The 10,284-nt window shown below is 40.5% G+C and overlaps 1 protein-coding gene across 4 annotated transcripts in view; it reads right to left on the reverse strand.

The window, feature by feature from the left end:
* Nucleotides 1-4,851: 4,851 nt before the first annotated feature.
* Nucleotides 4,852-10,284, reverse strand: part of phf21b (PHD finger protein 21B) — a 130,773-nt gene continuing 125,340 nt past the window's right edge. For 3 of the 4 annotated variants that reach the window (XM_028571392.1, XM_028571390.1, XM_028571393.1), the window contains exons 14-15: nt 8,387-8,490; nt 4,852-5,160 (exon numbers count right to left, since the gene is read on the reverse strand). In XM_028571392.1, coding sequence (XP_028427193.1) covers nt 4,873-5,160; nt 8,387-8,490 — 392 coding nt within the window. In that variant the 3' untranslated portion in view covers nt 4,852-4,872. The remainder of the gene's footprint in view (nt 5,161-8,386; nt 8,491-10,284) is intronic. The other variant, XM_028571391.1, reaches the window with a different exon arrangement.

Raw genomic sequence — 10,284 nt, forward strand, 5'->3', positions numbered from 1 at the left:
TGAACATAGAAACAGTCTTAGATCTTTGAGTTCACCTCATGAAAAATGGGGGCAAAACTTAGTGCTGCGTTTATAATTTGGTTCAGTGTATACACATTATATATATATATATATATATATATATATATATATATATATATATATATATATATATATATATATATATATATATATTTATGTATGAAACATAACGTGCATTTGGCTCAGCGTGTTGAGTGACAGCGGGAACAGAACTAAGCGTTCGGGGCTTTCATACGGGGAGTAAATGGAGTTGTAGCGCGTCGACAAAGACTTCAGAAATAAATGAAAGAGTTTCTCCGAAGATAAAACCCTTTCTGCTGATTCTGACTCGCCTCGTCGTATGAAAACAGTCGCATAATTAATCATTCAAGGAAAGGGTTCCAGGTCTGTGTGGCTTAGCCTCCAAAGACCTTTCTGGATGAACATCCGCTCGCTCCAGCGTCTCATTATGTCTACATTTGCTTTTCTTTGTCATTTATTATAGGGAAATTATGAGTTTAGTTTTATTAATTTTCATTATTGTTTTGGGGTGACAAAACAGCTAATCAATAATCACATAGTTGTTAGTTCAAACCCACATTTTTGTCAATTTTCTTTTCAAGTTTTGAGAAATCCAAACTGGATTTTTTTGCTGATTGAAAGTAAAAATAAAAGCGGTAACCCTTTACTAGAAGGTATCTCCATAAGAGGGACACCAAATAATTATCCTCTCTCTGAACCACGCGCTGCCTTCACTAGCTCTTCTTCACAGTGGGAATATTGGGGTGAATATGTTTTAAACAGTTTTGATGCCATATTGCTCGTCTTTTTAGTGTGTCTGTGTGTGTGTGTCTGTTTGTGTGTGCGTGCGTGTGTGTGTGCCTGTTTGTGTGTGTGTCTGTGCGTGTGTCTGTGTGTGTGTCTGTGCATGCATGTCTGTGTGTCTGTGTGTGTGTGTGTGTGTGTGTCTGTGTGCGTTTGTGTGTGTGTCTGTCTGTGTGTGTCTGTGCATGCATGTCTTTGTGTCTGTGTGTGTGCCTGTGTGTGTGTGTGTGTCTGTGTGTGTGCGTGTGTGTGTGTGTGTGTGTGTGTCTGTGTGTGTCTATGCATTCATGTCTGTGTGTGTGTGTGTGTGTGTGTCTGTGTGTGTCTGTGTTTGTGTGTGTTTCTGTGCATGCATGTCTGTGTGTCTTTGTGTGTCTGTGTGTGTGTCTGTGTGTGTGTATCTGTGTCTGTGTGTGTGCGTCTGTGTGTGTGTGTCTGTGTGTGTGTGAGTCTGTGTCTGTCTGTGTGTGTGCCTGTGTGTTTGTCTGTGCGTCTGTGTGTGTGCGTGCCTGTGTGTGTGTGTGTGTTTTCTGTGTGTGTGCCTGTGTGTGTGTGTGTGCGTGCCTGTGTGTGTGTGTGTGTGCGTGTGTGTGCGTGCCTGTGTGTGTGTGTGTGTGTGTGTGTGTGTGCGTGCCTGTGTGTGTGTGTGTGTGTGTGTGTGCGTGCCTGTGTGTGCGTGCCTGTGTGTGTGTGTGTGTGTGTGCCTGTGTGTGTGTGCGTGCCTGTGTGTGTGTGCGTGCCTGTGTGTGTGTGTGTGTGTTTCTTCTCTGCGAGCTGGACCTGTTTGCCACCACTGAAGCCACCGATGCTCCGCTATATTTCAGACTTTTTTGTGCCGTGCAGACGATGCTTCTAAAGATCTTTTTTTTCGGTATCTTAGATACTTCTGAGACCAGACGCGTCAGGTTGACGTGGATATGATTTGAAATATAAAATAAAAACCACTCCTTCTTTCTTCTGATAAAGGCATTTCTTCTCTCTGAATTATTACTGGAACCCTTTGTTCATGTTTGTGCATTAACAGTAGCAGAGTACAGTTTGATAAATAACAAAAAAAATGGTCTAAAATCGGTTTTTTGAACACTTAAACTGAACCTTTCTGGACCAGCAGGAAGACTAGCGAGACAAACGGAGCGAGCGGGACAGGAAGCCGGCATCCCGGTTCGATTTAAGGCTCAGACACACCAACCACACGGCCCACTGTCGCCAGGAAAGGCAGTCGGACAGAAACATGTTTCGGTGAACTATTTTAGTCCAATATGAGATATCGTATTCTGTAGGGCTGCTCCCTCTTAGTGGATCAGTCGACTAATCTGTGGTTTTGGTCTTCGTCTACTTAGATCTCTTTAGTCCATTAGTCATGTTTGATGCTGAATGACTTATTTCCAAGAAACGTACGTACGAGCACATCTCTGGTAAACACAAGAATTAAGGGTTGACATTTTACCTTAACAGATATCACCGTGAAACCTACTTTGATTACTTTCATTATGGCAATTATTTGTTGTATTACACGTTTTCTGAAATGTTGTGTTTAAATATGCAAAGGAGGCGTTATCTTATTCAATATATGCATCCTTTTAGCGTGACTCTTTGCGGAGAAACTCAGATTTACAGATCTGTCGATTAAATCAACTAATCGATTAGTCGATACGATTGAATGAGTGTTTAGTCGACTAAGAATTTCTTCAATCGAGCACAGCCCTGGTATTCTGAACGAGCCGCCACGACAGTCTGGCTTTGAATTTCCGGAGAAACCAGACCCATGTGACGCGTTCGTCCAATCAGCTGCCGGTTTTCTTTTCTTGGCCGACAATCCAGATTAGCGCCGCCTGCTGTTATGGAGACGTATTAGGTCTCGTCTCTTCAGTATGTTCTGAGGAACTTTTTGGACCAACACGAGGAGACTGATCAGTCCGACTGGCTTTACTGCCGTCTGATTGGCCGTCTGGTCGGTGTGTCCTGGCTATTAGACGCCGGCGTCTTTGTCCCGCTTGTCCGCTGACAGTCAAACGGCAGCGTTACGGTTTGACAGAGTCGTCACGTTTCGGATTGACCGGTGTGTCTAAAAAAAAAAACAAATGACGCAAAACAACAAACGGAAACCCTGGCTTGGAGAAGGATTTTGTACGTGAGGCAGTGTTCGTCTGTAACAGACTAACAGGCTCGTCAGCGTTAACACGCTCACAAGAGCTCAAAAAAACAACAGAACGACAACAACAAAAAGCTCCGAGGCAGAAAATATGGAAATAGGCAGGGGAGAGAAAAAAAGACATTATTGATGAGATGATCCCAGTACAAAACAAAGAAAAGGTTTTTGGCATATTTTCTATACTGGTTTTAAAGGGGGAAGGGACTGTTTGAGTGCAGCTGTGAACAAAATGACAACTTAGTCCCTTTGTTCTGTTTCAACTCTTTGTTTTCTGTGATGCAACACAACCAAGAATATTATTTAGGGTTAGGGTTACAACCTAGACCCCTATGTTCCTATGTTTTTGAGTCTAAGTGACTGATGGGAACAACAATCTTTGAAATTGGTCCAGTATTGAGCGTGTAATGAACGCTGTAATAAAACGGCTGTAATGTAACCCTACAGGACACATGTTCATCGTCAATTTGGTCCACCAAAAGTTCTGTTGTTGCCGCTGACAGACTCAGATTATTATTATTATATTATTAAGTGTCTGACAACATTATGGAAAGGATCCCTACAGAGCTAAACCTTTTAAAACCTCTGTAAGACCTTTCTGTTTAAACAGAAACAGCTCTGAGATCGCTAGCGCTAAACCCACCAGACTCCATGTAAAAAAACAGGACTTTTAGCGTGTATAGAGCCAGCATATTTACACATGTAGATCAGTAAACTATGTGTTTATTTCAACCAAAACTATAGTTGTGATGGTTGGAGAACTAGAAAGATGACCCAAAACGGCTTTTTATAGATGTATTTTGTTCCTGTCGACATTGAATGAAGTGTGTTTTATGATGCTAAAATGACTGTTTATTTACATGGAGTCTGGTGGGTTCAGCGAATGCGATTCCGCGGATGTTTTTATGTTTTTAAAAAAGGATCTTACTTTTTAACAGAAAGGTGGAGCCCTCCTTAGAAATCCTCCCATAATGTTGTCTTTTTGTGGATTCATGGCAATCGGTTTCTGCGACTTCCTAAAAACTAAAAAAGGGAATATCCTATGGTTGTTTGTGTCGCTGCTGAACAGAAAACAAACAGCCAAACGCTCAGAGACTCGCCTGTTTCAGATAAAAACAAAACCTGCGATAATCACAATCATGAGAATAATAATAATAATAATAATACAACATATGTACAGTGATCCCCCTTCAATACTCCAAAACGTACATGTATCAACAGGCATCATCAGCATGAAAATACTAAAATCTCCACTAGAAATGCTAATTTCTGTAAGTTTTTTTCTTAAATACTTTTTTCTTTGACTTTAACTCTATTAATACTGAAAAAAAGTTATTCTCTGTTTTTGTTTGAAAGGCTCGTTTTACATACACGATGAAAACATTTTTCCTGAATTATTATTATGGCAAAAAACATTGTTCGTAGGAGAATGAGAACAAACATCTACTCAGATATATCAATGTACAGTCCCCGATGCTTTGTTTATCTGTGACTACCACTCTAACTCTACCGTTCTCTCTCGCTAGACGCAGAACAATTATTGTACCTGTGTTCAAAATAAACAGAAAAAAAAAAACAATAAAACGGAAATATCTTTCAGGCCGCGCGCAGGAACTCCCGGCGCGGCTCCGCTGTGATCTAACTTTTTTTGTAATAAATACATTAAGGCCAAGAAACATTAAAAACATAAAAAAGAAATCTCGTTAAGCACTGTAGGTGTTTGGATTTTTAAAAAATACTTGAATCGAGTGAAAGAGGCTCTTTTCTTTTTTCTTTCTCAGTTCTTTGTGGCGTTTTCTTTTATTTTATTTTTTTAACAATGGTTAGATATTACTCAGACAAAAAGGAAATCCTCACCGCTGTGGAGGGAGGGAGGGAGGGAGGGAGGAAGGGAGGGGCTAGTTGTGAGTGTCGTCCTGGCTGTGGCTCTTCTGCTGCAGGGGCGTGGTGGCTGAGGGTCCCGGGACGGCGCCGGAGGAAGCCGTGGCGAGCTGGTTGGCGCTGGTCGGTTTGATCCAGGACTGCGAGAGCAGGGACGCAGCGGCGCCGATGGTGGCGGTGGTCGTCATGGTGACCTGGATGAGCTGGTCGCGCTGGATCAGCCTGATGAGAGCTTTGAGGCGTTCCAGCGAGGCCTGAGTGTCTCTCTGCTGGCCCAGCAGTCTCTCCCTCACATCCATACACTGCTGCACGCACACATATACACACACACATGCACATAAACACACACGCACGCACGCACATACACACATAAACACACGCACGCACATACACACACACACACACAAACACACACGCACACAAACACACACACGCACACACACAAACACAGACACGCACATACACACACACGTACATGCACACACACACACACACACACACACACACACACACACACACACACACACACACACACACACACATGTACATACACACACACACACACACACACACACACACACACACACACACGTACATGCACATACACACACGCACACACACACAAACACACACACGCACACACACAAACACAGACACGCACATACACACACACGTACATGCACACACACACACACACACACACACACACACACACACACACACACACAGGGAGAAACACAGTCAGTGGACACTCAATACAATTTAAAACTACAATTTAAAGTCCTGCATTGAAAATGTAACTTCAGTAATAGTCATCAGGAAAACGTAGTTAAAGTATTAAAAGTAAAGAAGAATCCTCCCATTGTAGAAAGAGCAAAGGATCCGACCAGTTGTGTGTGTGTGTGTGTGTGTGTGTGTGTGTGTAGACCATTACAGTTTATTCCGATTGCTAATCGACAGTGGGCACAACTGGAGTCACACGTGCAAAACTCTGACTCCAGTCTGCACTACCTACAGTCACCTGAGCTAAACAGTTCACATCAGCTGCAAAACAGACTCAGTGCAGCCAAACACTATGAACAGTCCTCACTGAGATAACACACACACACACACACACACACACACACACACACACACACACTGTCACTCAGAACACACTGAGGGTAAAAACACTAGCATCAAACACCAATACACAAATTACAAACTTTTCATCTTTACAGTTTGAACAATTTGAGTGACTTGACACTACTCAATAGTTTACTTAAGGAAAAAATATAGATTGTTTAATATACCAATTTTTACATAAGGTAAAAAAGAAGGCATGAAAATCAGCAGTTTTCTTCAATAAAGTATTTTGTCTCTAGTAATTTATGGAATTACTGGGTAAAAAAACTAAAGGTACATACGTAACAGTACCAGAGAATAGTGTGACTAATCCTGCCTCTCTCCAGCATCATGTGGCAAGTTTTCTTCATCACATTAGATGTCTGCATCATCTCTAAATACCAACAAATGTGGTGTTTCTATTGCTTTCACCTCCATTACTTTCTGAAAAACAGTAAGAACACAGTTTTACTATTGTAAAGATATAGTGTTTTTCACTTTTTTTATAGCTGTGTACATAACCTCAGACATCTTACCTGGACATATTGGTATCTTTGCTCTTTTACCTGTTTCTCTCAAACATACAGTGTAGAATTGTTTCATTCTTATTTGGTGTTTGTATACAAAAAAGGCTTTCTGAGTTTTCTCTGTATAAATAAAAAATTAAATATGTTCACTAACTAGTCTAAAACAAGACATCTACTTAGGCTTTCAGCACCAGACTGAAATCTATTCTGTTTTGAATGTGTGGTTAACAGTGTTGACAGCAGTGTGTTAGCATCTGAACAAAGTGCTGTAGATCTACAGTGTTGTGCAGGTTGAGGTTAAAGTCCTGGGATAAGTGTGTAGAGTTCTGAAAACTGTGTTCAAGCGATGAAAAACCAGCTAGAGTTTGGTCCACATGAACTGCTGCTGTGCAGACTGGAGTCAGAGTTTTGCACGCGGGACTCCAGTTGTGCCCACTGTCGTTTAGCAATAAAAAAAAACTGTAAACACACAACTGGTTGGACACACACACACACACACACACACACACACACACACACACACACACACACACACAACCAGTTGTGTGTTTAATGGTCTCATCATCTCAGCGTGACTTGTAGTCCGTTATATTGTCGGCTAGTTTACTTTAGAATCAAACATCAGATTTTATAAACTACATGTAACTAGTAACTAAAGTAACTAGTAACTAAAGCTGTAACAGATGAATGTAGCGGAGTAACTAAAGTAACTAGTAACTAAAGCTGTAACAGATGAATGTAGCGGAGTAACTAAAGTAACTAGTAACTAAAGCTGTAACAGATGAATGTAGCGGAGTAACTAAAGTAACTAGTAACTAAAGCTGTAACAGATGAATGTAGAGGAGTAACTAAAGTAACTAGTAACTAAAGCTGTAACAGATGAATGTAGCGGAGTAACTAAAGTAACTAGTAACTGAAGCTGGAACAGATGAATGTAGCTGAGTAACTAAAGTAACTAGTAACTAAAGCTGTAACAGATGAATGTAGCTGAGTAACTAAAGTAACTAGTAACTAAAGCTGTAACAGATGAATGTAGCGGAGTAACTAAAGTAACTAGTAGTTGTGGAGTAAAAAGTCCAATATTTCTCTGTGACATGTAGCGGAGTAGAAGTAGAAAGTGGCATGAGAAGTTGAACGTAGCTGAAGGGTAACTTACAGGCGGCCATGTTACCACTCTGGGTATTTGCAGACCTAGTTTGCATCCACTAAAGTTGTCAGTCAAGGGCAAAGCTACTGGATTTTGTGCAAAGATTACTTTTATTTTAGTTCAAAAATGACTTTTATTTTACTTCAAAAATTACTTTTATTCTAGTTCAAAAATTACCTTTATTCTAGTTCAAAAATTACTTTTATTCTAGTTCAAAAATTACCTTTATTCTAGTTCAAAAATCACTTTTATTCTAGTTCAAAAATTACTTTTATTCTAGCGTAAAAATTACTTTTATTCTAGCGTAAAAATTACTTTTATTCTAATTAAAAATTACTTTTATTTTAGTTCAAAAATTACTTTTATTCTAGCCCAAAAATTACTTTTATTCTAGCGTAAAAATTACTTTTATTCTAATTAAAAATTACTTTTATTTTAGTTCAAAAATTACTTTTATTCTAGCCCAAAAATTACTTTTATTGCAGTGCAAAATTACTTCTATTCTAGCGTAAAAATTACTTTTTTCTAGCATAAAAATTACTTTTATTATAGTTCAAAAATTACTTTTACGTACAGACTTGAGATACTTTTCAATCTGAACATCTGACTCTCAGAATGAAAGGATTTCCCAGAATTTCAAACTCTTCCTTAAAGCCACGAACACGTCTGTCTGGTGTTGTGGTGGTGAAATCAAGCGCTCCCGTTATTAACCCTTGATGTTAACAGTGGAGACAAGGTGTGTGTTGATTTTACTTTGAGCGCCTCGTTGAGCTTCTCGTCTTGTTCTTCCAGGTGAGCGCACTCTTTCTTCAGCTCCGTGTTTCGTCTGAGCAGCCGTCGCTTCTCCTCCTGCCTCACTGCTCACACACACACACACACACACACACACACACACACACACACACACACACACACACACAGACAGACACACACACACACACACACACACACAGACACAGTCACACACACACACACACACACACACACACACACACACACACACACACACACACACACACAGACAGACACACACACACAGTCACACACACACACACACACACACACACACACACACACACACACACATACAGACGCATTCCGTCAGTACAGGTATGAACAACACGGTACAATAACATTAAAGCCCGGCTCACACTACAGGAGTTTTAAAATCCTAATCGATTTTGAAATCTGGTTGCAGCACACACTTGAGGAGAATCTTTACAGATTTTCTTCCCTCGAATCTTAAACATGCTCACACTACGAGATTTGTAAATAGTGGGGCATCACACACTACAAGATATTCTTACGATTATCTCGCCAGATTCAGCACCTCACGTGACGCGATCTCACGGGGAAGCGCATGTAAACAAAATGGATACTGTGTCACGGCAACTTGCTGTAGTAATACTTATCCTTTGTACCAATAAAAAACAAAAGAAAATAAAACGAGCGTGGACGATAATATTATTCAAACAAACTACCGTATTTTACGGACTATAAGTCGCACTTTTTTTCCTACTTTGGCTGGTCCTGCAACTTATAGTCAGCTGCGACTTATATATCAAAATATATATAATTTAACATGTTTTTAAATGTTAATTCATACTGAAAACATTACCGTCTACAGCCGCGAGAGGGCGCTCTAGGCTTGTGACAACTATATGCTGCTCCTAAAGACAACTGAGAAAGAAAAGAGACAACAAACTGCAGGTAGTAAAATATGCAGCCCCGAAAACGGTAATCGAGCAGCAGAAAGAAAGTCTGAAATGAGAGAGAAACTTGTGAGGGAGACTGGAGAAAAGGTGACTCTTACTGCAATGAAGAAAACAAAGAAAGCTAATCGGCTAATCGCGGGCTGAAAGCTAGATGGCCAGAGCTGGAGGAACGAGTCTACAGGTGGGGGCTTGAACACCGGGACGGGAGGGGCTGGTCAACGGTACGTCTCCACGCCCTGCTAGTTGTTCTGTGTGATTTATACTCCGGAGCGATTTATAATCCGAAAAATACGGTATGTGCAATACATGTTTTGTTAGACCTGAATGTAGCAGATGATCACTGACCTAGATATCTAATGTTTACATTTGCTAGCTAGTGCACTAGCAACTTTGTACACTCCCCCGGTAGGTCCAGATCTGAAGCGATCTCTCCCCCATGCTCTTCTCTTTATCATTCCCATTAAGATATTCTTTTGATGAGACATTCTTGAGACAGCCCTCTCGCGGCTGTAGACGGTAATGTTTTCAGTATGAATTAACATTTAAAAACATGTTAAATTATATATATTTTGATATATAAGTCGCACCTGACTATAAGTCGCAGGACCAGCCAAAGTAGGAAAAAAATGAGACTCCAGAAAATACGGTAGTTTGTTTGAATAATATCGTCCACGCTCGTTTTATTTTCTTTTGTTTTTTATTGGTACAAAGGATAAGTATTACTACAGCAAGTTGCCGTGACACAGTATCCATTTTGTTTACATGCGCTTCCCCGTGAGATCGCGTCACGTGAGGTGCTGAATCTGGCGAGATAATCGTAAGAATATCTTGTAGTGTGTGATGCCCCACTATTTACAAATCTTATAGTGTGAGCATGTTTAAGATTTGTGGGAAGAAAATCTGCAAAGATTCTCCTCAAGTGTGTGCTGCAACCAG

This window comes from Perca flavescens, chromosome 23 (genome assembly GCF_004354835.1).
Source record: "Perca flavescens isolate YP-PL-M2 chromosome 23, PFLA_1.0, whole genome shotgun sequence".
Taxonomy (NCBI): domain Eukaryota; kingdom Metazoa; phylum Chordata; class Actinopteri; order Perciformes; family Percidae; genus Perca; species Perca flavescens.